This window comes from Caenorhabditis elegans, chromosome III (assembly GCF_000002985.6).
Source record: "Caenorhabditis elegans chromosome III".
Classification (NCBI taxonomy): domain Eukaryota; kingdom Metazoa; phylum Nematoda; class Chromadorea; order Rhabditida; family Rhabditidae; genus Caenorhabditis; species Caenorhabditis elegans.
Genome location: NC_003281.10, coordinates 3,584,185 through 3,612,028, shown reverse-complemented (window position 1 = coordinate 3,612,028; position 27,844 = coordinate 3,584,185). Strand labels below are relative to the sequence as shown.

At 35.8% G+C, this 27,844-nt stretch overlaps 1 protein-coding gene and 5 non-coding genes across 8 annotated transcripts; 5 read left to right on the top strand and 1 right to left on the bottom strand.

The window, feature by feature from the left end:
- Positions 1-57: 57 nt before the first annotated feature.
- Positions 58-21,305, bottom strand: ptp-1 (Tyrosine-protein phosphatase 1; the record flags this gene model as incomplete). 3 transcript variants are annotated; one of them, NM_065331.5, is made up of 17 exons in its annotated part: positions 21,122-21,305; positions 20,289-20,405; positions 20,028-20,244; positions 19,506-19,632; positions 19,179-19,425; positions 18,638-18,864; positions 17,706-17,819; positions 17,437-17,589; positions 7,112-7,214; positions 4,797-4,980; positions 4,284-4,471; positions 3,605-3,905; positions 2,807-3,035; positions 2,257-2,344; positions 1,930-2,205; positions 1,184-1,468; positions 58-551 (listed from the first exon to the last, which is right to left on the bottom strand). In NM_065331.5, the coding sequence occupies exons 1-17, from the start codon at positions 21,257-21,259 to the stop codon at positions 465-467; spliced, it is 3,081 nt and encodes a 1,026-aa protein (NP_497732.1). In that variant the 5' UTR covers positions 21,260-21,305. The 3 variants fall into 3 exon arrangements, with proteins under 3 accessions (NP_497732.1, NP_497733.1, NP_741112.1); NM_065332.4 differs by lacking the exons at positions 17,437-17,589; positions 17,706-17,819; positions 18,638-18,864; ... (3 more) ...; positions 20,289-20,405; positions 21,122-21,305 and adding an exon at positions 12,695-12,893; NM_171099.5 differs by lacking the exons at positions 17,437-17,589; positions 17,706-17,819; positions 18,638-18,864; ... (3 more) ...; positions 20,289-20,405; positions 21,122-21,305 and adding an exon at positions 16,776-16,807 and having other exon boundaries at positions 465-551.
- Positions 5,327-5,475, top strand: C32A3.4. Its single transcript, NR_052194.1, has one exon. It is a non-coding gene; the product is annotated as an Unclassified non-coding RNA C32A3.4 (non-coding RNA).
- Positions 21,306-22,673: 1,368 nt separating the features above from the next.
- On the top strand, positions 22,674-22,822 carry C48D5.4. Its single transcript, NR_052193.1, has one exon. It is a non-coding gene; the product is annotated as an Unclassified non-coding RNA C48D5.4 (non-coding RNA).
- Positions 22,823-23,272: 450 nt separating this feature from the next.
- Positions 23,273-23,422, top strand: C48D5.5. The gene has a single exon (NR_052192.1). It is a non-coding gene; the product is annotated as an Unclassified non-coding RNA C48D5.5 (non-coding RNA).
- Positions 23,423-24,281: 859 nt separating this feature from the next.
- Positions 24,282-24,428, top strand: C48D5.6. Its single transcript, NR_052191.1, has one exon. It is a non-coding gene; the product is annotated as an Unclassified non-coding RNA C48D5.6 (non-coding RNA).
- Positions 24,429-25,781: 1,353 nt separating this feature from the next.
- C48D5.7 lies at positions 25,782-25,886 on the top strand. The gene has a single exon (NR_052190.1). It is a non-coding gene; the product is annotated as an Unclassified non-coding RNA C48D5.7 (non-coding RNA).
- Positions 25,887-27,844: the final 1,958 nt, after the last annotated feature.

Below are 27,844 nucleotides of genomic sequence, written 5' to 3'. Positions count from 1 at the left end.
GATCATGTAGCCCCGTTTCTTTTTCCCCGATCACACTTTTTTTTTGTACAATGGAAACACAGACTGTAACATTTTATATGAAAAAGAAGGAAAGTTTGTGATGATTTGAGAGGACTTTTTTGTTTTTTTTACATACAAGTTTGGGCGATTTTTCGTACATGAAAGATGGGGGGGGGTGGTACAATTATGACGTAGTGATGGGGAACAATTGGTACGAAAATCACATCGGGTGACCCATTGAGATAGATTTTTTGTTGAAATATTAAATGATGATATTTAATTACTTAAAACATTGACTAGTTTTGTGTAGGAAAACAATAGCTAATTAACTATGCAATAAAAAAAAGAAGAAAGAAAAAAGGCAAAAATAGCTAGCACCTCGCGGGATCCGTGATTCATGAGAGTTCGATGGGAAGAAGAATTTGAAGAAACAAAAACGATATATGTATTTTTTGGATAAAAGCTCAACGTTTCGAATATTCAGCAAGCGGTTTGATGGTTCCGTCGTGGTAGGCACGTAGAATTGATTCACACACAAATGTGTATTGGCCCTGAAAATTTAGATTTTTAAAAATTAAATAAAGAATTTAAAAATTGAGTTTCTAAATTGGCAATTGGAATTCGATTTTTCTAGGCAAAAAAAATCGGGGGGGGGGGGGGGGGGGGGTTTTCAAAAAAATGTGATTTTTATTCGACAAAAAAATTTTTTAGGAAAAAAACGATTTTTTTTAAAAGAAAAAGTTCTTTTTTTCCAGCAAAATTCGCTTTTGTAAAGGAAAATTCTATTTTTTTTCAGCAAAATTCGTTTTTGACATTTTTTTGTTTTGCCAAATAATTTACTCATTTTTCAGTTGAAAAATAAAGAGAAAACCAACTCATGGCCTAGAAAACATAGAAAACTCGGTCATGTCAAAAATAAATGGTCGGCTGAGTTTTGGCTTTTTCTAGGCCATATTTTGTATTCCCTCGTCCATTTCTATACAAAAAAATCTGGTTTTTTATATTTATATCACGACCGAAAAATTGGAAATTCTCGTTTTCGGTTTCGTCGAAAAAACTAAAAATCAAAAAAAAAAGGAATTTAAATTTTTTTGTTTTTCAAAAGTGCGCGTAAAATGTGATGCATTAGATGTTACAGAACCAATGCACCATGCTTTACAGCACCCAAAAAACGTCCACTCACCGGTGTCTGAATAAGCATTGCCCTTTGATCTCTCATCGTCCTCACAATATCTAATGGATATACAGGTTCATTTGATTCAACAAGACACGCGGCAGTCTCCATTAAAATAAGAACCCCAGTTCTTCCAATTCCCGCCGAACAGTGTACAACAATCGGATCAACTGATCCTTGTCGTGCTTTTCGAACTTCATCCACAAATTGAATAAAGTGTTTCGGATCGTCTGGAACTCCATGGTCGGGCCACGCGATGTACTGCATTTGGGTCACCCGTCGTTCTTCGCTAGACTGCAAAATGTGGTCATTAACAGGTTTTTATTGTTGATGGGAAAATTTGCATGCCTACACCATGCCTACATACCCACGTGCCTACCTACCACATATACCTACTTCGTAATTTTGCATGACATCAATTGTTCAAATAAGAATTCGAGAAAACGTTCAAAGTTTCTCATGTACATGAGAAACTCTCGGCGCATTTCTCGTGGGGGAGTCCGTGTCATGTGTCGATTTACGGAGAATACGTGGCCGCGCAAAATTTAGGAAATTCGGTTATTTTTGAAAAAACGCCTGATCCGTAGGCGCGAATATGCCTGCCTGATGCCTACACAGCAATTTACGTATCTATCTGACTTGTGCCAAAAAATGTAGATGAAGTGTCATCAAATATGATTACTCTGCTAACGCAAAAACTAGAGCTTCTATCAAGGCCAGAAACTTAAAAAGGCGCCTACAAACCAAAAACTCACATTTCTATCCCTTATACTAAACTCTCGATAACAACAATTCGTCGTCTGCTTATCCTTGATACACTTGATCATCAATCGACCGTACTCCTGTGTTTCGAATACACGTGGCCAATATTGATGACATTTCACACGTCCTCTTTCGGTTATTGTAGTCAACATCACAATCGTCGTACAGTGTTGCTCCCATACCATCACCCAGAAATCGGAGGAAGTATGTGCAAGGGGTCCCTGGCAGGCAATGTATCGATTCACAATTCCAGACGAGGGAATTTCCATCTGAAATTAGAAGGGGCTTACGGTGAAATGAAAAGGGAGAAGGGAACTTACATTCACATAATTTGCATTAATATAATCTCCACTTGGAGATGCTTGCAGTGTTACTCGAGTATCATCGTAGGGGCAAACATCTCGGTATCTGAAAATAGAAGCGTTAAAAAAAACGAAAACCGTAAAAAATTTTAGGCAAATGGAAATTCAGGAGTACTGTAGGATTACTGTAAAATTAGGAGACATTAATTTTGTTTGTCTTTTGAAGGGACAACGTGCTTTGGTTAGTTGAGGGATATTGTAGGGCTACTGTAATATATAGACTGAAGGATTACTGTAGTTCAGGAGAAGATGAGTATTAAGTTTCTGAAGTATCAGTAGGTTGGGTTACTGTAGGATTACTGTAGATGTAGAAAACTATGTCGTTCGACTTTTGAGGAAACATTGGTTTGGGTTTAGTGGTGGAGTACTGTAGGTGAAATGTAGGAATATTTCAGGATTACTGTACTTTTCGAAAAAAAACATACATTTTTCTTTTTTAAAGGGACAGTGGGGATAGTGGAGGGGAACTGTAGTTCTATGGGCACATTAAAGTTTAAAAAAATCTTACCGATTTTTGGCCAAATTCGCTGTAAGCCTGCATATATTCATCGACATTCCCGGTTTCTTCCTATACAGCATTTCAAAATGATCCACAACTTTTCCGCTATTCAACGAATCGGCAAGAAGCTGAAGTGACTTTGAAAGCTTGTCAGAATTTGGAACAGAATCTGCGACTCGAGCTGGCTCCGGCACCATTGTACTGTCCGGTTCGTCGACTTCTTCTCCCAATCGGTATACTGGAAAACGGGTGAATTCAATAAATTGTTAAATTAAAAAATTGAACCGGTAAAAAGCTTAAAAAATTTCAGAAAAAAACATATTGGATAATTTTTAGAAAATATAAAAAATTCAGAAATTATGTATTTAAAATTATGAGAAAATTTTGGTAATCTTGTGAATAAATGTGAAATACCGAAAAACACAGCACCAGAAAATTCAAAATTTTTCGAATTTTTACATCGTTACTCAACTATCAAAATTATTAAAAAATGTTCAAAAATGTCTAACCAAATTATTTATAATTTTTTTTTGAAAATATTGAACTGTTCAGTGCAAAATTATAGTACAAGCTTCAGCTAAATTATAAAATTGTTTTTAAACAAATAAAAACTTTAATAAAAAGTAGCGTGTTGAGGAGAGATTCCACTATAAATGAATCATCTTTTTGCAATTTTAAACACATTATATATATATATATATGAGTCAGTGTGTAGTAGTTCTGAGGAAGGAACACTTTGATGTGTGACGATGATTCATCACACATTCTGGCGGTCTACATTTGTCATTTAAAAATGAGAAAACGAACCATTCGGTCGAATAGTAAGATGAAGCTCTCCTCCATTAAGACCTGATCTTGCTGATCGAATGAATTGAACAACATGATCATGTGACATAGTTGATACATCTCGACCATCGATAAATAATACTTGATCTCCTTCATTTAGACGTGGTTGACACTTGTCTGCAGAGCTTCCTGGTGCCACACGGGATACTATTACCGGATAGTTTTGATCAGCGCCGCCTTTCACGTTGAACCCGAATCGACCGTGTCGGTCGGGTCGCATTTTGATTGTGACAACTTGATCTTCGCCGACGGGACTGCTTGACTGAAAATTTTGAGAGTGGAAAAATGCAGCTAAATGATAATGGTATTCCTACAGTAACCTCAAAGTTTATCTATGATATTCCTATTGTATTGATACAGTGGCATTACAGTAACCCTACCATAACCCTAGAATAATCGTTTAGTATCAAAACGGTAATTTTACAGTAACCTAAAAGTAACCCGAAACATCCATACAGTAACCCTACAGTAGCCTTTAAGTATATCTATGATATTCCTATTGTATAATACAGTAGCTCCACAGTACCACAAACTGTACCGTGAACCTACAGTAGCCCTACCATAAGCTTACAGTATTCCAAATAAAAAAGTAAGTTTAAAAATAAAGTTTTGTTTCGAAAATTTTTTCTTTCAAACTCACTTTATTACTCTGAGGTGATCTTTTTGACCTCGGCGGACTTCCACCAATGCCAGCTGATGCAAATGAGGAATAGCTTGCAACGGAATTTCGGGGACTCGAAGTGTTATAGGCCTGCTGATTGGTTGGTGGAAGTCCTCGAGCTGCAGCTTTTGCCACTGCGGCTCCGGATGATCGGGATATCGTTCCATCTGGAAATGAACAAATTTTCAATCGTTTCTGCAATTTGGCTTTTCAAAATCGCTGAATCAGAAAAAAATATTTTTTTTAATGTTTTTTTTAACACGGAGATGTGCCTTTAAAGTGTACTGTAGTTTCAAATTTTATTCGATTTTTCTATTTTTCAAAACCTGTTTCTATCAAGTTTTCTAAATAAATACATGTTTATGGAGAAACTATGAAAAATCGATAAAGTTACAGTATAATTTAAAGAAAAATTTTGTCGTGTTGAGACCAGGTAACATATTTTGAGGAAAACAAAAGCTTTTTCAGTTCGAATTTCCAGAAAAAACTCACTCAAATAGGGTGAATAGCTTGCATTAGTTGTACTTGTGGGTTGTTGTGTCTGTGTTGCATATCCATATCCCGAATATCCACTATTCGCCGATTTTCGTGATGCTCCATTCGGTGTGCTACCCGAGCTCACCGGTCGAACAGAAGCCGTCGACGCGTGGATTCCCGGTGACGTAGAGGTACATGCCTGGAAGATTTTGAACGTTTTTTCCATCAAGATCAAGAGGTTTGTTTCTAGTTTCTCTGATTGGTGTTAAGGAGTATGTGATGTGTATGTGTGTGTGTGGGTGGCGAGAGAGAGGAAGAGCACATGCTCTCGAATCTATGTTTGTAAGCTCGCGCGCAAGACGGTTTTTGAGAGACACACACACACACACACAACTAATTGACACATTTTTTAGGGAGATATCGCTGTGTAATATCGATTTTCGGAGCTCTGGGGGTTTGGGGGTACGGTAGATCATTTAAAGGTACATGGCGGGACTCTAAAGTCACCTTACAGGGTTACTGCGATATTTTCACAGTAACACTACAGCAACCTTACAGTACCCCTTTTGTAACACTATGGCACTCCCACTGCCCCATAAAGTCCTCATAAAGTAAGCCTACAGTAACCCTTCAGTAGCCCTACTGTCAAGCTGGTAACCCTTATGTGGCCCTGCAATATTATTTAAAGGTACATGACGGATTAAAAAAAAAGAGCAAATTGTAGTTGCGAAAAAACAAGTTTAAAATTTTGAGCAGTGTTTGGCTGAGCTTGTTTTGAAATTTTTTAAGAAAAAAGATTTTGGCAAACAATTTCAATTTGTAACTTGGGCCTCAACATTTTACCGATAAAGGCAGCAAATGTTTTCTGGGTTTTTGGGTCTCGCCACAATTTTCATGTATTTCCAGGTTTATGGCTTCAAGTAGATGTTTTACAAAAATCGATGAATTTTTCGAAAAAAAAAAAAACGACAAAAAATTCAAAAGCGCTTTCTGGAGCTAAGTTTATTTTTTTTTTTGCACAGATTTTTGCCCATGAAGCATCGTGGCGGGACCCGAAACAGCTTTTAATTTTCCAAAAAATTTTCAAACCTGTTTATTGAATCGCTTTATCGTCTCAGCAATATCAATTTTTCCAGGCGCCGCATTGACGCGAAATGACACCGAATTACCGATGGGCATATGATGCCTGATTAACACCGAAAGATATACGGGGGGTGGAAAAGGGATTGGAGAAGGAGAAAAGAGGAAGAACACAACTCTTTTGCTCTTTCAATCAGTACAGAGAGAGACAGAGAGAGAGAGAGAGAGAGAGGGAGACAGAGACTTTTTTCGAGCAAAAGCTTTCTGTGTGTGTGTATGCTCTTGCTCAAACGACAGTACCTATCGACACTCTCGTGTCCTCTAATCCATTTGAGAAGAGATCGAGACGAGGCGCAGAGATTTTTGGAGCAGGGGGGAAACCGGACGGCGGCGCGCGGGGAGACAGGGAATAGAATGGTGGTGGAAGCACTTGGAGCTATACAGTAAGTGCTTCTTGTTTTGTGTTTTTACTGCTTAAAGTTCAAGTATCGTGCGCCTATTCGCCTGCCTACGTGCCTCCTTTTTCTGCATTTATTTGCGTTAACTCACAAGGTGATTCCATGAGATTCACCAAATTTCTAATTTGTTGGAATTTCAACGGTAGGCAAAAATCAGGCGTATACCTATAGCTCTGTAGGCAGGCAGGTTTACCCTCCCCCTCCCCATAAAAGCGAGCTCCTTATAACGTCTTTTATAACATTTAATATTGTACCCAATCTAGGAAAATTTTTTTTGGTATTTTTAAAACTGTCAAACTCTTTCTGAAAAATTTTTGTTAACAAATCAGCCTGTAGTCCTCTTGGAAAATCTTTTTCAAAAACTGTAATTAGAAACGATTAATTTTAAAATCCAACAAAGAAACGTTTTTCCGAAAGGCTTACGGATTCCAAAATTCAATTTCCAATTTAAAGCGACAGAGGGTCTTTTTCTTCGTACCGCGAAAAGCTCGAAATGTTTCGTGGCGAGACTCAGTGTTATCCCTCTCTCCAATGCTCGACGGCTTATATCTCTGTTGCTTTTGGGTTTGGCGGTTGGTTTTATCAAAAAATGTTTAACATACAAAATTTAGAAAAATATTTTGCACATATTTTTCCAGTTTACAAGTTTTGATAAAATCAAAGGCAACCAAGGAATGCACAAAAATCCCCGTAAAAAATCTATTTTAGTCTACTTCAACTTGTGGTTCGTATGTTGGTCAACTAGAGTAGCAAAATCAGGTGTTCAAAGAGCTGAGTCAATAATACTCTTACCATGCTCGGAGTCCAGCTCTTCTCGTCGCAGCTCTCCTGTGTCCCGTAGTAGATCGCCTCTTTGCTGAGACGTTGCTGACGGAGAGACGGTGCTGATGATTCGCTGAAAATTGAATCGATAAATTATTGATTTTAAATTTTAAATTTTAAAAACATTCAACATTGTTTTAACTGATTTTACAAAATGATTTGTGTATGTGAGTGTTGCAGGGATATGGGTCATAGAGGGTATGAGAAGGAGAGAAAAAGAGGAAAAGTATACATAATCTGTATTCTTTTGAGGCGACAGTGTCCCTCTCTCTCTCTCCTTACAAAGAAGCGACGACTAAAGTGTCCGAAAACAGGAACTATGAAGTATATATAGAGGAAGAAGAAGTACTTGGACGAATTGGGAAGAAATTGTACTAAAAATGTCCCATGCTTCAAACAGTCATGTCCATTGTCCTAAAGGTGGAGTTGGAAAATGGTTAAAAATCATTCTTATGATCATTCTTCATTCATTCTTTTTTTTTGAAAATTTAAAAACCTTAAAAGCCGTTTTTGTGACCGTACTCTATCCTTAAAATGACTGAAAAAGTAGTTGAAATTCGCATTTTTAAGTCAAAAAGATAAAAGCACCCGCCGAATATTGGAAATTGAGGCTATTGACTGAAACAAATTATAACAAATATAAACAACTTTAAGTTTTTAAATTTTTGCATTTTATTAACATTTTCGTAAGTTTCTGCAGCTAAAAACTTACAATTTTTGATGAATCGAAGGTATAAATTGCATTCAATATTATTGGGATTTTTTTAACAAAACAAAAACTTTTATCACATTTTCGTTAAAAATATATATAACCAAGATACATGCTTTATGACCCGGGAGGGTAATAAATTATTCCGAATACCTTTGAACTTATGAAAACCTGTATTATACTAGAACAGTTCCAAGCTAACATAAGAATCGAATTTTAGTGAAATTTATTGGTTAGTTAAACTATTACGGCTTAAAGATATGCAAACAAAAAATTGAACAACTCTAGATTCAATAAACCCGTTCAAAACATGATAATTATAAAAAACTTCAAATTCAAGAAATTCTCTAAAAGTTAGATCAAAACCTTTTTTTAATCAAAGCAAAATCGATATCTTCAAAAACCAAATAAATGGGAAACGTGGGAGAGCAATAACCCAAGGCAGGTGGTGGCTCAATACTGTCAACTCTCAGCAGGAATGGCTCGTATCAAAACTTTTATTCTTTCTCTCCATTTCTCTCTCAAATAGCTCCATTGCTCTTTGTGCCGCCGCGCCAACAGGTAACCGGTCTCTAAAGGGGGCGCAAGTTCTCGAGAGTATCGAATTACGCATTGAGCCACACGGCGGCGGCACGCGGAAAGTGAGCCCCTCACTCTTGAATCATGACAAGTGTTCAATTAAAAGGAAGGGTGAGAAAAGATTCAGGTGTGAATATTTTCAACACTGATTCTTGTGAAAAACGCTATCAAAAAATTGTATAGTGAAAAATCTTGTAAAATATCAAAACATTATTGAGAAGCTGTCAAAGTTAACATGACACATGACAGGGAAAAATCTCTTGGAAACAAGTATCAGGTTTCTGTAAGAAATATCTGATAACGTTTACTGGTTCAGAACTCAACCGGAAAAGATTTTTGATCTTTAGAAACTTTGAACGTAAACTAAATCTAGATTAGGCTCAGGCTTAAGCTTAGGCTTAGGCCTATGCTTTGGCTTTGGCTGAGGCTCCCCGCCCCGAAGTTTTGAAAAACATTTCAGTTTTTTCGGTTGTTCCAAAAAAAATCGAAAAACCGGCAAGCCTGATTTCACAATGTCGTATCCATTTTCGGATCACTTTGGGGAAATTTGCAGAATAATTCCTAAAAAAATAGTGATCGTAAAATAAAAAAAACACAACGATTTTAACTTGCAAAATTTTGTTTTTCAAGACAATATTGTTTTTTTTTAATCAATGAATAATGAAAAACATTGAAAGTATAATTAATTTGATTTGACTAATAGCAAATTGCCTAAAATTTTGCCAGTTTATACATAGAAAAAATTTAGAACCAGGTTTGTTTGGGGGGTAAACTTCAAAGGGAAAGTAACACAATGAATCTCTCTCCCAATGCAAAATGGAGGTACACAGTCATCCCGAATATACCAACACTTAATTGCTTATTTTGTGTAGGCGTCACTCATCCATATATTGTTCTTATACGGTTATTAACGAATAATATGTATAGTTTTGGATTTCTATGAATAGTTATAGTAGTTTGAAGACTAAAATTTTCCTGATTTCTACATTTATTTAAAGAGAATATTTTTTAATTTTTCAAAGTTTCTTCGCCGTTTCTCATGAAATTCAACATATTTTCAGGTAAATTTTTTCTTCGATTTTCTTCGAACCTCACCATAAAATTGACAAAATGGGTTGAATAACATGCGTCACAACATAGTTTTTTTTTATTAAAAAATTACCGCAAATTCAACATGGCAAAAGGTGTCACATCTAAACCGAAAAAATGGATTTCGGTTCCTTCCCTGACCCCCCAAGGACTACGGAGGAATAGCTAAGAAGGGGTGGAAATGTTTTATGTATGTGTACATAGTATGTGTGATGGAATTGAGGAAGAAGAAAAAAAAAATGAAAATTGGACTTTTCCGCTTTTTTCCTCCTATTTCTTGAAATATTTCTCGACCTTTCTTAAGTTCTTTCTTGAGGATTAGTATTACATGCCAAATTTATATTTCCAAAAAAGGGGAAGGTCAAAATTATCACCCCCAACGAAATTCGTTATCTTATCAATAAAAATGTTGACTTAAACGACAAAAAAAGGAAGAAAGTGAGGAAGAAATGGGTGGAAAAGTTGGCCAATATTGAAGGAAATTGAACCAATTTTCAAGAGCAAACACTTTTTGTAATTGTTCTCTAAATATGGAGGTGGAAACGACGACAAATATATCCTTTAAAATCTTTTTTTTAATGGAAATTTTTGCATTTCCCCGTCTATGGACATTTGAGCCTTCTGGTGCTTAAAGGGAATTGTATTAATTTTTTTTAAATATTGGGGCTTTGCTTTTGTTTTTGGTTGCCAAACTTGGCTACTCGCCTGCCCACATCCTATATCGTAATCCTAAACCTGAGCTTAAGCCTAAGCCTAAGCCTAAGCCTAAGCCTAATAGTAAGCCCAAGTCGTAAAACTATTCAAAAATACATACCGTGTCCTCCTGGCACTTGCCGGTGGCAGTGTTCTAGCGGTACGCACCACCGTAGCCGTTCCATATTTATCAGCCACCCATGGGCCAACGGCGAATTTCAGCATAATTCGGCGGCGGTACGCAATGTGAAACTGAGAGCCCAGAGGGGGGAAAGGACTGGGGGCTCTTTTTCCGAATTTACAGCTGCACAACAGTGATGAGATAGTGTGCAGGTTGGAGAGACTTAGACAGTTGCATGAAAATAGGCGTGGCCCGTTGGGGAGGGGGAGGGCAGTCAATCAGATGGGAAAAGCCTGGATGAGAAGAGTGGAAAAAGTGAGAATCAAAGAGAAAAGAAGAAGAAGAAGAACAAAAACTGATTGTGTTGTTTGACACTGGAAAAGGCGTCAGCTGTTTCAATTTTGTATAGTGTGAGTGTCAGAAAGTTACTCGATGTGCCAGGTGGCAGGTAAAATGCAAAGAAAACTTGTTTTTATAAGGGGGAAGTGGTTGGATTTGAATTAAATTGATGGAGGAAATGATTTCATTAGAAAATTTTGGTAAGAGACATCAATTAGAAATTGAAAATTTTGTTTCTAAAAAGTGTTTCGATGCACCATGTCTGGCAAATTTTTTTACTTAACTATAGCAATTTTTCTTACAGGTTTTCTAATGTATTTTCTTATAGAATTAAATTTCAATGTTTTCCAAATCTTCGCTTTATGCAACGGCTCAGTACTTGCACATTCCTTCAAAATTTTCCAGCAAAAATGTACGAATTTGTTGTTTTGTTGTTCATTTCCTTCAAAAATGGGGCTTCGAATAAAACAATTAAGCCCCCCTTTCCGTCTATACCACGCAAGCAGGACCACTAATTCGAATGATCTCATGCCTTTTTCGTTGTTTACCTGTTTTGCCATACACGCGGGGACCCCTGCAGCGGTGGTGGTGGGCGGATTATGTTGCCTTTTTGTTAGCCGGGGGATATACGAAATTGAATACCTCATGCTGGGTTGGACGGGCTCGGTGAGCAAAAATGGGAACAAAATTCAGGGGCTGTACTGGTTTCCAGAATTACATTAGATTAAACTGGCAAGTCATATGTATTTTACGGTTTTGCCCAAAAATTCGGTTTCATTAGAATTAGGGGTGGACGGCAAACGATTTTTCCGGCAAATCGGCAAAATTCCGGGATTGAAAACTTCAGGCAAATCGGCAAAGTGTTGGAATTGAAAATTTCTGGCAAATCGGCAAACCGGCAAACCGGCAAATTTCAGGCAAATCGGCAAATTGCTGGAATTGGGAAATTTCTGGCAAATCGGCAAATTGCCGGAATTGAAAGTTTCCGGCAAATAAGCAAACCGGCCAATTTCCGGATTTCCGGCAAATCGGCAAACTCGACAAACCGGCAATAATCCGGCAAATCAGCGGCAATTGCCTCCCTGATTAGATGAACGCTTTCTTTATTTCGAGTTTACTTGCCAAATATGGTGCAACAATATCGGAGATTTCAGAATTCTCTGTGCCGACACCCCACTTTTGAGACGCAAACCTCACAACAAGTGAGTCCCCAGTCAGGTAGATCTGGGTGATAAATGGGTTCTTGTGGTTGGGCTCAATGAGCCACCATCATCCCCCAACAATCACTTTACACATTCTTAAGGTGTTCGTTGAAGATAGGGGGACCCTGAGATGCATGCTTTCACCACACTGAGCCAATGTCCTCATTGAATTTCCGTCGGCGGGGACCCCCCCCCGTGTCTCGCTTTACGATCACTAGCCCGTTTATCAACACAAAAAAGACAAAATGGTCCCAAGAGGGGCATGCTTACACATGTTTGGTGTGAGTGGGGGTGTATGAACAAAATATAGAAAAAGTGCATGACCACCCAGAAACAGAAATTTCGGTTTCTGAGAAAAAGTTTTGGCAACTTTTTGGTTTAGGGTTAGAACTTTCATGTATCTTGGGAACGACTAGAAAAATTCTGAATTCCGGAATTTTTGTATTTCTCAAGTCAGGAGATAATATTTTGCAAAACCATAACGAAAAATTTTTGCAAATTTTAAATTATATATTTTTTGAGATCTATAAAGAGCCTAAGAAGAAATTAAAGGTTAAACAAAATTAGCAGACTTTACAGTTTTAAAAATTATTTTCCTATGTAAAAAATGTTTGAAATTATATTTTCATCCTATCTGCCAAAAAATGCTCAATAGAACTTTAAGTTTTCCAGAAGAGCGAGTACAAATTGCCAAATTTTTTAGACGCGTGTATTTTGTTGAAAAATGATCACTTTTCAAGCTTAGAATGTCTTGAAACTCAAAGACCAAAGGAAAAAATTTTGTTTAAAAAAACTAAAATACTAAGAAAAACAGAACCTACCGAAACGCCCTGGGCGGAAGTTTCTCATCAATTTCGGCATTTTCTTGGCACGTGGCAACGGTTGCCGTCCAAACATTAACACATAAACCCTTAAGTTTAAGGCATGCTTTACCGACAAATGCCGGTACTTCCATTTCTGGGGGCGAAAGAATCTACTCCTTTTCGTTTTTCGTTTCGTTTCTTGACATGAGGAGGTCGGCTGAAGGTTTGGAAAATGGACGGAGAAGAGGCAAAATGCGGAGAAAATTACGATTGAATTGGAGGAGGAGGAAAAGGCGATAATGATCAGAAAATTAGAAAGGAAAAGATGGAGAATATGAAAAAGTAGAGGAGAAGAAAGTTAAAACTCGAGTGAAATCAGTGGATCAGGTACCTAACTTTAACAGCTAATACCTTTTTTGCTAGTGGCTTTAACAAAAAATTGTCAACTGGAAAATACTTTGAAATTGAAAAATTCCCTACAATTTTGTAGTTAAAAATTTGTTGACAGAACCAAAATTGAGTGATTTTTGAAAAATAAATAATTTTTTCCAAAATTTTTTAGATTTTATGGATGAATTTTTAATATAGTAATAATTTTTTTTTAGTTTTGGAAAAAAACATAGGATTTTAATATTTATTTTTTTGTTGGTATTTTTCTTTTTTTTTCGAAAAAAAAAACCACTAATAACCTTTTATAAATTTTGAGAAACCTGCCATTTTTGCGCCTAAAAAAATGCCCTGATTGGGTGATTGAATAGCTGTGCAGTTCACCAAACCTCCTCTCACTGCTAGTGCATCAAACTTACGCGAAAAATTTTTGACAGCTTATATCCCTGCTAGTTTTAAAGATATAAAATTATTGTGCAATACGAAATGTAGAAAATTGTTCGATAAATATTTCGTTAGTTAATCCATTTTACTAAAACACAAAACCAACAGAGATATACGCTTTTTAAGTCAAATATTTCAAAAAAAAATCGATAAAACCTTCCTTAAATGACAATACAATGCATTAAAAAATTTCGATCAAAAGAATAAATAGATTTCGTACCTGTGCCGTTCAGGGTCGTTGGCCTACCTACACCCAGAACAAAAAACTAAACACGAGAAATTTAGAGAAAAAGAGGCAGACAACGGTCATTAAGTTCACGGGGAGTGGGAGGATGGGGGATTCATCAAAACGCGCTTATGAGGTCAATTGGCATATTTTGATAGAAGATGAAAACTTTCAGAAAATGACCTGTATCCTCCTCTAGAAAGTACTAGAAGTTTGACAAGTGGAGAGAAGTGGCGGAGAATATGAAGCAAATCGCGGCAAAAGCCTACTAATTGTGGGGTGTGTCTACGCTGGAAGGGGGAAAAGCCGAAAATGGTAGGTACGGTACAGGCGGCCAACCTGACAACATTAAGCATCTCAGAGGGTAAAAACCTACTTTTCTGCAGTTTCTAATTACTACTAGTACTATGTCAGAAAACTGAAAGTTGAGCGCAATGAACCTAGGCACAAAAACGTCTGCCAGGCTTCACGTGCATGCCTAACTAAAAAATTTTCAAAAAAATGAAACACAAAGCATCAAAATTCCTGCTAAAATGCAAAAAGAAAACGGTAGGCTGCCGAGAAAACTAACCAATTTCAAATCAAATCAAAATCAAAAAAAATTCCCAAAAAGGGAGCGCCTAATCGTGACTCACACTAGAAATGACTGGTGGCACAATAGAAATGGTCAACTAGGTAAATATTTTTTTTTTTGAATGAGCAAGCCATTCTACAGTAACCGGTTTTTGTAGAATTGAAAAATTGCGCGTAATTGAACCAATAGGAAGATAATAGTAATTGTAATGACGTGATGACTCAAGGTACTTACTCGTTTCAAATTAATAAAATTTGAAAAAGTCTAACTAGTGAGGTCATGGATCAGATGCACCATAAAATTGAAGCGCACCACACAAAATTCCATTACCACAAGATGCCCTGCACTATAGTATATATATTACGCGCAAAATTGTTTCCGTTACTTTTGTAACAACGTAATATTTTCAAAGATATAAGATGTCAAAAATGCTGCCTGAATCATTGAAATTTCCAAGTAACGTATTATATAAGATATTCGGTATTTGGCTCTAGCTTCTCACCCAAGTTTGGCTCAAAAAATTATAACTTGGATGAGAAGTTGGCTAAACTTGGTCGGAAGTTGGGCAAGACTTTGGAAAAACTTGGATTCAGGCAGGTTGGAAACAAAACAAGAAAAGTTTGGACCAAAGTTTGGCAAGTGTTTGGTGAAACTTGGGTTAAACTTTGGTGCAGCCTGAATTCAAGTTTTGCCAAAGTCTTGGCCAACTCTTGCCCAAGTTTACTCAACTTTTGATTCAAGATAATTTTTTTTGGGTGAAACTTGTGCAAAAGACTAGAGTCAAATGCCGAGTATTCTCGCCAAAAAGTGTACCATTCCTCAAAATTTACGAGCAAAAGCGCTGTACAACTTGTACAATTTCAAAAAATGCCTTCTCAGCCTTTCAGGCTTTCGATAATTCTGGGTTTTTCAGACATTATTTTTCGCTGAAAATGTTAGAACAGCTTCAAAGAAATAGATCCGAGCACAGGAAAACAACTCACTAAAGACATGGTGCATCGAGCCGGTAAAACGCTCTGCTAATGTTAAATGCAACACGTCTCAGAGCAGAGCTAGCAAATGAAGTATCTCAAAACTTCAAAACAAAAAAAATTTCCAGAAAAAATTTGATCCTACAATGATTGGCGCTACCTCATTTGTCTTGTGACATATGAGGTATGCAAACTGGTTTCGAGGCAGAAGAAAATGTATGAAAACAAAAGTAAGTAGAGACATACAGGAGAAAATTTCAGTAAAAGGGCACCGAGACAAAAATGAAGAAGTTGGCCGCGGCGGTGGGATCTAAGTGTTTCCGGTTCACGAGGAGCAAAAGAAAATGTGATATGACAGGGATTGGGTGGGGGGTGAGAGGAAAGCAAAAATGTTGATAATGACAGCTTAAGATAAATAAACCGTCGATTTCTCATTTTGATATCTCACCGCAGCTCCCGGATCAGGCACGGAAGAGAGAGAGTTGCCTCGCGGTGGAGGCGGTGGTCATTATTCTCCTTTCATATATTTCGATTGCAAAAAAAAAACGATTTGTTGCCATATTTGTGGTGGCGGACACAGGGTGAGAATACGAAGAATAAGAAGACGGTGGGGGACAAACAAGCATTTATGTGTCTCCCGATATGTGTCTGTCTGTGTATTTTATGTATTTGGAGACCACCCATTCGAGGAGAGGGCACTCTCACACAGCTATATACAGCAGTTTTCATAGTACAAAGAGTACAAATCTGGGATCTTTCGTGCTATAAATGGTTATGATGCACCATGTCCTTTCACAGCTTGGTGATTACTACGTGGCCAAGGAGTCCGGAGCATTTTATTGAGAATCGTACTCGCAAAACAAATAAAACACCCTTATAAGATCATTTTTGGCAAGCTGTACAAAAACTGTCGTAAAAAAACTAAAGAAATATCGTTGGCCGATATTTTTCAGTTTAATTCTTAGGCCACGTAACACAGGAATTCCGAAAAACGAGGCCCCGAGAGTTTTGTGACACTAAAAAATTTTGTGTAAGACATGGTGCATCGGACATATGCCTGAAAATTTTGTAAACACTGGGGTACTGTGCAAAAACTTAAAATCCGACTTACTAATTTCTAGCCATTCGCGTTGATGATTTTTCAAAAAATTTGTTAACTCTAAAAAATATCACATTGCACCATGTTGTTCCAAAATGTTTCATTTAAAATTAATGCCAAAATATAGAAAATCATTTTGCTTATCTGAGAATAACATTCATTTCAGTTGAAAAATATGTTAAAATGCAAAAAAAAATGGTCTGAAAATTCCAGATTGCCGAAAAACAAAGCTCGATAATTCGACAACTTTCAGGTAATTTGGAAGCATTTTTCCAAATGTTTCAACTGTAATAAAGCCACCCATCTTTGGTGTAAAAGTTGAGCAGCAAGGGTAACACGAGGTAAATAAATTCTACACATGTTAAGGAACCAAACAAGCTTTTGATTAGGCGCCTCACCTCGTTCTAGCTGTTCTCCGACGGCGCATTCGATTATAGACTGATTGCGCAAGAAATTGTTCAGTGTATGTGTATGAACTTATCAGAAGAACGACACAGACAAAAGTGAGAAAGTGGAGACGGAAGTGATAAGGAGAAAAAGACTTGTAAATCAAATGGAAAAGAACCTATTAGTAGATTTTAGAACGATTTTTGAAATGACCACCAAATTGGTCAGTTATGTGGAAAATTGCTGAACAAAAGAAGTAAGATTTTTTGATGGGCAAAGTAATTTACATGCCGCTTTGGGCACTAATCTCATAGAAATCGTCGGCCAATCAGCGAAGTGCAAAGGGCGTGGCCTGTGTCGCTGATTGGTGGGCCCTCTCACGTGCGCGCGCGAATTTGAAAATGAGTTCTTGAAACAGTAGTAGTAGTTCGTTAAGTTGAACATGTCGTGACACAAACGACCCCTGTCTATGGATTACCCAACAAACGTTATTTGAGAAGTTATCGACACCGACCAATCAGCGATTTGCAAAGGGCGGGACAAATGTCGATGATTGGTTGGCTTTAGAATTTGATATTCTTGAAAAAGTGGTTGTATTCTTGTACTATATTAAAGAACTGCTCTCTTAAGATGCTCTGTACAAATAGCAGGAATTGGATACAAACTAATTACCTATCTGTGGCATAGTCTCGAGTGCGTCGTGGTGAAAGTGGTGTAGTGAGTGGTGCACAGACAACTGCACCATCGGAAGCATATCCAAGTGCATCGGAGGAATCCGTGTCGTGACGGGCGGCACTCAACAGACGACGTGCCAACAATTGACCACTGTGAGAATAGGAAAAGCGTGTGCGGAGAGAAGTGCGAGAAAAGGCTTGGTTTTGGCAATTTGTGTCGTTATTAAACGAATAATTGCCATAACCATGACATATTAAAATTGTTACCTGGACGGAAGTTCTGGAGAGTCTGTAGTTGTTGTGTTGGTATAACGGGATGAATCAATTGATTGTGTGTTGCCGGAAAACGTTGATCGGAGGAAAGAAGATTTTGAGAGGGATCTGAAAAAGTTTTTTGATTACATTCTAAAAGTTTGGGGGTTAATTGAAACTTTTTGGCCCCTCGAATTTCGTTTCAGAATTTTCAAAAAAAAATTAAATTCGGTAAGAGTATTCTTGCCACTGAAATAAATCTTACACATGAATTTTTGAATCTGTTTTAAAAGAACACTGAAATTATTTGAAAAATAGTTTTTTGAAATTTTTTGAACGAAATTTTTAGAAAAAACCTACTGCAGATTCCTGCATTTTTACATAAAATCTAGTGTCACATCGTTAATATTCCGAAATTTTACTGGGAAATGAAAATTTTAACACTTTACATATAGGCATGAGGTAGGCACTAAAAGGAGGCAGACAGGCAGGTAGGTTTTTTTTGTTTTTGAAGGATTTTTGAACATTTTTCTATAAAGTTTCATTTTGAGCCAACTTTTGCAACTTATTATTTGGAAAATGTTGACATGTTGCGCTGAATTTTTTATACTTTTTAAAAATAAATTAACCTATCGCCTGCATTGAGAATATCGGAATTTTCAAGGCTCATTTCTAGAAAAATATGTGAATAACGTGGTCATGGGCCCAATTTTTTATAGGGATCATAATTTGTTTTCTCAAAAACGAAAACAAAAAGGGACAACTGGATATACAGCAAACTATAATTAGATCAAAATAGACAAAACTTTGAATTTTGAGCAGTGTCAGGGTTACTGTAAAGGGGGGGGGGGGAGTGACCTTGCCATGAAAACTGTTCCACGACCAGCTATGGGGTGGCTTTTTCAAAATTTTAATTTCTAAATCAATTTTCAAAGATAAATTCTCACCTATGAAAATTCCGATGTCCAGCTGACTTCCGATGCTCATTCTCCTCAAGTGTCTGATATTCGGTTCGTCCACTATATCGGAATTTCGATCCAAAGTTGAAAACCTTCCTTTGCGGCGTTTTTGGAGGAGTTTTCAGCCGGAAGAACGTGTGCTGCTCGATGCAGCATTTCCAGAGAAGTTTGCAGATTTTCGCGGACATGATGTTGAAGATCATGATTGTTTCGCTCTGAAATTAGGATTTTGTAACCGAATATTAGAAATTTGTACGTCAAAGTTCAGCCATAATTTAAAAAAAAGAAATTTTTTTTCATAAAGTCTCTCCGAATCTAATTGTTTTTTTTTGTGTGTAATATGAGGCATCAAGGTTCTAATTGAAAACAAGGCAAATAACGCACCAATACGTCATACTTTTTTGCACAAACTTAAAATTATGCCTACGTGCCTGCCTATTGCCTAATTTTCAAAATTGGAATAAATTGTGCTATATACTTTTAGTTTTTTAGGCGAATTTTTTCACAGATTCCATAGCCAAAAACTCACCACTCCATCCTCATTAGCCACCAAAACTTGAAATTGTTTTTTCTTGAAGCTAAGTTTTCTTATTCGTACCCACGCGTACTCATTCATCTTGATTCCCTCGTGAAATACTTTAATTCCAACTGCTCCTACTCCAATTTCGATCGGAAGATGATTTGCGTCCACTCCGTCATAAACATCCATTCCGTACATTTCGAGACGCCGCGCGTGGTCAAGAAAGTTCTGCTCTGCTACGTCAGGGGTTTGACCGCTGAAAAAAAATCAGGATAAAAGGCATTTGATGTAGGTATACAGATTTGCCTGCCTTCCATAAAATCCTAAAAAACCTACATATGAAGCTGATGAAGTTCTGCGACGCGATCCGAAAAATCATCTGGAAGAGTAGCAAATTGAATTTTGTAGCACAGACACGTCCGGGACATTCCATGAGTTTTCTCCTCAAAGTCTCCGACTTCCGCTGTAAAAATCAGTTTTATTATCAAATTTCGATTTTGCGTGGAATATGGTACTGTGAACAAAAAAAAATTGCGCGTCACATCTGATGCATTAGAACCATGACACTGAGCAGAGCAGAATCTTTGAAATTTGAACATTTTCTCATCAAACATGGTGCATTCGAATACTGAAATTACGGACCAAATGCATCATATGAAACTTGCGCGTCAATTGTGATGCATTAAACATTTGAAATTTGCTCGTCAAATATGGTGTATACAAAATTTGCAATTACAAACCAAAAACATCAGATCATATGCGCAACTATAGTCTATAGAAGGCACAATAATGCCTACGCACATGCCTACAAAGGGATCGTAGGTAGGCGTAGGCAGGCAGGCACACCTTCTCACTAACCTTGTACCACATAACTAGCCAACAACGCAAGTGATCCTTCATTACACGGCAGCCTTCCTTCTTCCAAATTCTGCCTAACTTGTTGATAGAATTGGAACCTCGTAAACTCGTCTCGTAGACGATTCGGGTCCCGTACGTAGAATTTGACACGGAAGAACAAATGATACGGTGGGCAAATCATTTGTTTTCGCAAGTTTTTCGACGGATCCAGCCATTTCTGAAATTATTATTGTAGGAAAAGCCTTGGAAAGTTGAAAAAACCTTCTGCTGAGCACTAGAATTATCGACTGCAATGAAGACGAGGCCAAAATAATCTTTTTCGATAATCTCCAAATAGTTGAATACTTTTTCTAAAAGTACGATTCCCAGGGAGTTTTTCTGAAAATTGAGTAACTTGTTTCCTGCGGCCTGCCTACCTACCTGCCTACGTGAATGTAGGTAGGCACAGTAGACCTGGTGAATCATATAAGAATTTAATGCACTTCTTCTGCACTTTTTTCTTAACTGAAATCGAAAACAACCGGCTAATTGAAAGTTGTTGATGCCAAGTAAATACCATCTTGAATATTTCAAATTGGAATATATTTTGATTCAATACAAAAATACAAAAATGAAGTCAATTAAAAGATATTTTAGTTGAAAATGTGGAAATTTATACGATTAACAACTATTTTTTTTGCAAAATTGATATTTTCTTTTCAAAAAAATTCCATGAAAAATTATCAATTAACAATATGCGGAAAACTTTGAGTTTCTAAAAAAAGTTTTAAAACTTTCAAATTTATAATATACAGCTTGCTCAGCCTCAACAGAAGTGAGCGCAATGAAGAAGCCCCATTTTGATTTTTCAAAAATATTGGCGCGAAATTCAAATTTTAATTTTTCCAAATAAAAATGTTCTACAAATTTTTGGAAAATTTACGAAAAATTCTCCAAATCATAAACAATATAATTTGTCAGTCAAAGGCTTTTTGAATCATCTCCTAGATTTCTTTTATAGCTGAAAAAAATACAAATTTTCCGTACAAGTACGTCAAATTTTCTCATAAAGCCAAGCTTTCAAAAATAATAATTACATTAAAAAAACCTCTCACCTCAATTTCAAAATGATAAGAAGTGCTATCAAGGAAGGTAACTGTACATCGGATCTGATTTGGAGGCGGTGTCTTGACAGGCGTTTGACCAATTGCCTCCGTCCTCTGTACATCGTAACTATTCGATCCGAGACGCATAGCTGCTTATGTCATTATTGTGCAAAAAGGAACAGAAGCCGTCTGAAATAGTTAAAAATGAGTGAAGAGACAGGCAAAGAGAGAGATAGGAAGCGGAGGAAAACAAAAACAAAAACTTTCGAAGAGATGTTCGACGAGGTCAGCTGAGTGAGCGAGAGACAAAACCAATTTGCTGCTCAATTTATAGTTTTTTTTGTTTAGCCGGGAGGAGGAAAAGCCTCAAAAAATAGGAATAGGGAAATGAAAAACAGATGAGAGAGAGTGGTCAAAGAAAGGGATAAATGTAGCAAGAAATTGAAGATTTTGGAACATAAGTGCAACATAAGAAGAATAGGAAGGACTAGTAGTAGTGGACGGATGGACTCAAATTCTGAGAGTTTAGGGAGAGGCTAATGCAGTTAAGAGCCATTATATGGGCGGGGTGTTTTATTGATTTTTTTTAATTTTTGGTCGGATTAGATCTATTTTTAAATAGTTCCCTGTCTGTAAAAAATTTTGGGAGAAATTAAATTTTAGAACCAATAAAAAAGCCCGCAGATGTCTTCGCGTTTTAGTTTTTTTAAATATTTTTTTTTATTTATCAATTTCGTCAATAATATGTTTTTCAAATGGCTAATTATTAGAAAATGAAATCCTTTAAACTCCAGCACAAAATATTCAAAAAATACTACTGAGAAAATGCGCTGCAGCGAAATTAGGAAAAAAAAAGCTAATTGAAATTACGAATTTCTACTAAAAATTGTTTTTTTTTAATATGGAATTTTTAAAATTGAAAGTTAATTTCGAGTGTTTTTTTTTAAATTTAAAAATTAGCCGAAACTCGAACTATTGAAACAGAAGAACACATTCCAAAAAATCGAAAAAAAATAATTTTTTTCCAAAATCAAAGAGCAAATTCTAAGCTTTATCAAAATTTGTTTATTTCAATGAGAAACAATTTTCTCCAGGAAAGAAAAAATGCTCTAAATTGGTGAAAAAACGTTGCAAAGCTTGATATTTTTCTATTAAAAACTTCAAAAAAACTTTTTGAAAAAAGTTTTCTAAAAATACCGCACCAAATTCAAATCTCCAAGTGCTAAATCCATGACTACATCACCCTGCCACACATTACTTTTTCCATCTAATGAGGCGAAAGTGCTCGCGGAGCCCCCAAGGAAATTCAATAAATAACGCGCGAAAATTCTTTGGGAAGGAACGAAACAAAGCCAAATTTTAATTTTGAGAACCCCAAAGAGATAAGGAGCCAGATGGAATGAAGGAAAAATAGAATAAATGAGAAAACTGGGACAGCTTCTTCTTCCTTCCTTCCACCCCAGCAACAACACATTATGAAGTGGAGTGGACCCAATAGAAGAAGGAAAAAAGGAAAAAAAAAACGTTAGAAAACGAATTGTGTGCTTTAGGAGAGGGCGAAAATAGAATGAAAGTGGACCTGGACTCCGCTGCCGCCAAAAATTGGATGGAATCGGAGGCAATTATTAGGCCCTCTTAGGATATGTGACATACACACCGAGAAGTTTTGATTGATGACGTGGCACGGGAAACGGAGAAAAAGTTGAAGATGAGTATAATAAGAGTACGGTTATGGTATTTGTAGAAAGAAAATTTCTGGAATATACACCTTTAATCTTTGAATTTTAACTTGCTTTAAAACTATGTGCCTTTAAATGTACCTTTCGGGTATGTGTTTCAAAAAAAGGATTTGTAGCTTAAACTTTAAATTATGTCTAATTCAGGTATGCACTCTTGAATTTGAACTACGTGCCTTTCAAATAGTGTTACCTTTAAACTAGACCTATGCATTTTTCAAAACAGGAGTATGTTTCTTCAAAATTAAGGAACATCTCCCTAAATTTAAATTATGTGGCTTTAAATAAAGATTTATGAAATAAAGTATGTAAAAATGAGTGCGGTATTTATATATCTTTATAGTTGATGCAAAAAGTACATTTCCTGTGAGACCAAATAAAAGTAGTAATAATATGTACTATGTATGTCATTCCTAGAATTGTTGTATGTTTTGTTTAGATGGGTTCATGTGAAAAATAAATATCTAGGCTTTTGTCAAATTGATACGACAAAAATTGATACGATATTCCTACGAACTAGGGGTATTTACCTTGAAAATTTCAAGTTTATAGTATGTCGTTCAGATTTAGAATACGAGTTTTTAAAAATTTTCTCTGAAAATTTTCAACAAAGCTATCTAGCCTATAATTCCCAGATAAATTGAAAATGGAGCTGCTGCAAGAAAGATGAAGTATAGAGAAGCACACATACAAACCAAAAAGCGGATTAGAAATTAAGGACGTTGGTGAGGGAGGAGAAACTGCAAAAGAAGAAGAAAAAGGAGAAGCGGTCGACTCAAGTCGCTTATGATATAATTGAATGACACGAAATTGAGTGCAAATTAGACAAAATGTAGATGGAAAGAAGAGCGGCGAGAAGATGATGGGACTAAGAAGAAATGATAGGTTGGAAAATTTCAGATTTTTGAGAAAAAATGGAAAAAAAAATCTCGAAAAATAATTTAAAAAGCGAAAAAAATATGTATAAAGAATTGAGCGAATCTTCCAAAATTACAGGTAAGTTGAAGCATCTAAAAAAGGGATATGCGGCAAATTTGCCGAAACTTCCGTTTGCCAAGCTCGGCAATTTTGAAAATTTGCCGCACACACCACAAATTGGGTTTTAAAAAATTTGACCAAAAATGTTAATTTTGTTCAAAAAATTATAGTAAAATAGCATGAAATTGAGTTGCCCGTTTCGGCAAATTTGCTGAATTTGCCGCAAACTTTACCTTCTTCACCTACAAGGTTACCTGAGCGCCTATCGTCACTAATTGAAATTTCAGATGATCTAGATAGTTCTTGGGCACCTAAAAATGAGTGCTGGCCGAAAAAAACACCAGTAGAGCGTGATCGCAACATTCGAAATTTCAAATTGAATTTTTTGCAAGAAAACTAAAAAGGGAACGTAGTGCTTCTTCTTTTTCTTCCAAAATCTTCACTCTCTTCCAAACGACGCAGAGATTCAAGGAAACGCAAGTGGGAGGAGGTCAAAAGAAATGGCTTCATCTCCTTCTTCGCTTTCACACTAAGCTGTTTCTCGCCAAAAACATATCCGCTTTCGCACTTTACCAACAAAAAGAGAGCGGCGGTCAAATTGTGCATATGAAATGAGCTGGAGGAGCCCGCTCCAGCAAAAACCCAAAACCCGAAAAGAATCCCCGAAGGGATCAACTCAATGATGTATCGGTTGAGTTTTTGGTAGTGTTGTCGAAATGATAAAGTACACATGTTGAGGAGATTTAGAAGAGGGTGAAGAGCCAATGATGATACAAGTCGTTAAAAATGGAATTCTACGAAAAAAGTGTGTGGTATGCTAGAAAAACCGTTAATACTCGAGAACAAAAAGGGAAGCAAGAAAAGTATCTTAAAAGGAACAAGTTTTTTTTTAACTTAAAGATGATAGAAAACAGTATAAATATACCGGATAAAAAAAACTGTTGATAAAAAAAACTGTTGATAAAAAAAACTGTTGAAAACTTTTAGAATTTTTTTTAAATTTTTAATGATTTTTGTTATCATAATTTTGCAAAAATCAAAAAACTTCCAAATTAAATTTGACTTTACATTTTTGCGGTTTCCGACTAAATTAATTGGTTTTTCTTCATTTTAATTTTTTTTGGATAATTAGAAACATTTTTAGTCAAATTTTCAGACATTTGAAATTTTTTCACCGGAAAAAAATTTGACCTCTAAAATTGGCCTAGATAATTTCAAAAAAAAAATCACATTTGTATAAAACAATTTTTGCGATAAAATGTCTAAAAATTTCACAGACACATACAATTTCAAAGAAACAAGTGTAAGAAAACTATAGAATTTAACTGGAAATTTGGGCGGGAATTCAAAAATAATTCAGCCATTTGAATTTTTTTCAAAATTGAAAAATTAAATTCTTCACTACTGATTTTTGAACGCCGGATTTTTGTATAAAAGTAACAGTTTAAATAGCATAAATAGCATGAAAGCATTTCCGTTCTTTTGAGAACTAAATTCAAAAATTTCGGTAAAACCTAAATTTTCAGCGATTTTTATAAATCAATATTTAGAGTTAAAACTACCCATTTTTGGAACTTAGACTAACATTTAAATACTTTCTATTCATAAAATGCAACAGTATGAAATGAAGTGAACACTTTAACTATATCCAAGTTTCAAAGTGAATCTCAAATCGAATCAGCGTCAACAGGTGGTAAGGCTGATCACAATGGGATAGAAAACTAGTAGATGCTGTCTATTACAAACCAAACGGTTTTTTGGTGATTTTCCGAATGCCACCACTAGTACTAATAATAATGAAAGTTGTACATACAGATGGGCTGCAATAAGTACATCATTCAAAAATTGAAAGTGTCTCCTGGAGCTACACACTTCGAAAAAAAAAAGAGAAAGGCACAAAAAAAAATGATCCGAGAGTTGGGCAGAAAAGTTGAGAATCGAGCGAGAGTGAAGAAGAAATGTGTAAAACGAGACTTCGAGTAATAAAAACGCCGGGCGCGTTTTGAATTGATCAAGGGGCACCCTGTGTGTGTGTGTGTGGAGCACAAGCTGTTGGGATGAGCACACGAACATTTTTATGAGATCGATTTGAAGGCGATTTATTGGCGAGTAGTACAAGCCGGAAGAGCTTAGAGGAAACAGTGAGAGATTGACGGGTTTTGATAGGGAGCTCAATCAGGAGCGTGCGGCAAAATTGCCGAATTTGGCGAATTTACCGTTTGCCGAATCTGCCGAGATCGGCAAATTTTGAAATTTGCCGCACACATGAAAAATTTTAAATAAAAATGAATAATGGGCACAGAGCAATGAACAATATTCATTAGTTTTATACGCATTTCAAAATGTAAAATGTAATAATTCCAAAATACCACTACATATATACATTTGGATGACACTTTTTCTGGGTCCTTTTTATAAGATATCAGTCTATATAAAAACATATAACACATCGGTGATCTAAATATCTAAACTTGGAATTTAAGAAATCACACTAGTAAATTTGACAAAATAGTTGTGTTATGTGTCAGGGACTTATGAAATATATTACGAAATTTCATCCTAATTATGCCACGTAAAGGTGGTCAAAGGTATAATGTACTTATTGTCAACAAATTTTTTTCGCAAGGCCAAAATATGCACGGCCTAAACAATAAAACGGCTGGAAAGTTTTGTACAGAAATTTTGGATTTTGGACTGAAACGTACGAGACTTTAATATCGTATAAGCTTTTAGTGTTTTTTGTCTTATTATGCTAAAATCTTTGTTGGGAAAAAAGTTTAAAAAAATTATATTGGCAATTTTAACCAAAACATTTTAATCTAATTCTGCTGAAAATTATCAATAATTTTATTTAAATTGTTGTTCTTATGAAAAAAAAAATTATATTTATACTGAAATTTAAAAAAAATCCGTCTAGAATTTCTAATCCCAATTTCCATTAAAAAATGTGTGTAATTTTTTAGACAGTATCCAAAACACATCTTAAATGAAAAAGGTTCTAAAATTATATTGGTTTTAATGAAAGAATACCTAGTGAAAATTTATATACCTATGTTTCTTAAAAAGTTCACAGAGTACCTCAGAAAAAAACAACGTCCAAAAATTGTTGTTCAAAAGAATATGCTCTTATTGAAGGGAGAGGTAATAAGAACATCTTGTGCAATAAAGAAACGACCTAAACTATTAGGCAAATAGAAAAATGTGCACCACCGTCCAACCACCATCTAACATGTTCTGCATGTTCTAAACGACATCCCATCACCCCTCCTTTTCTATTTTTTTTGTTTGATTTATGCGATTGGCTAGAGGAACTATTTGATATGCATTTTTGTCTTTTTATATGGGAATGGGAACACGGGGAGTAGTGGAGAAAAAGAAAATTGCAACTTGGGAATATACAACGTCAGTTGTAAACGTGATCGTTGAAAAGTCGTAAAATGGAGAATGGTTTACGAGCATCAATCGGGGTAGTGGTGGAGAAAAGTTCCGGTTGCCAAAATGGAGGATTGGAAATTATTTGGAACTTAAGGTAAGGCTCAAAATGCCTGCCTTCATCGTGCCTAATGTTCAAAAATTCCGTTTCCCATTTTTTCGGTTTCAGACTTGACGAATTTTGATTTTCCAAAAAAAACTGGAAAATGAATAAAAATAGGAAATTTTACTTCTCGATTATACCAATTAATCGGTTTTTCAAAGTTTCAAAAGTTTACTTTTTCGATTCAAAACCTTTAGAAAAGTGCTTTATTTTAATTTTCTGCCTTAATTTCTTTCAGACTTATCAAATTTTTCTGCTAATTGTTTCAGTTTTTGGATAATAAATCAATTAAAAGTTTCATTAAATGTTTTTTTTTCGGATTTTTTCAAAAAATTCTAAAAACATATTTTTGAAGTTTCGTTGTTTTGTTTTTATTTTTCAGAAAACTTAAAAATTGAATTTTTTGTTTTTTTTTAAATTTTTTTGAAAACTAATTATTTTACAATATGAACAAAAATTGTTAAAAATTAATATTTGTCAGAA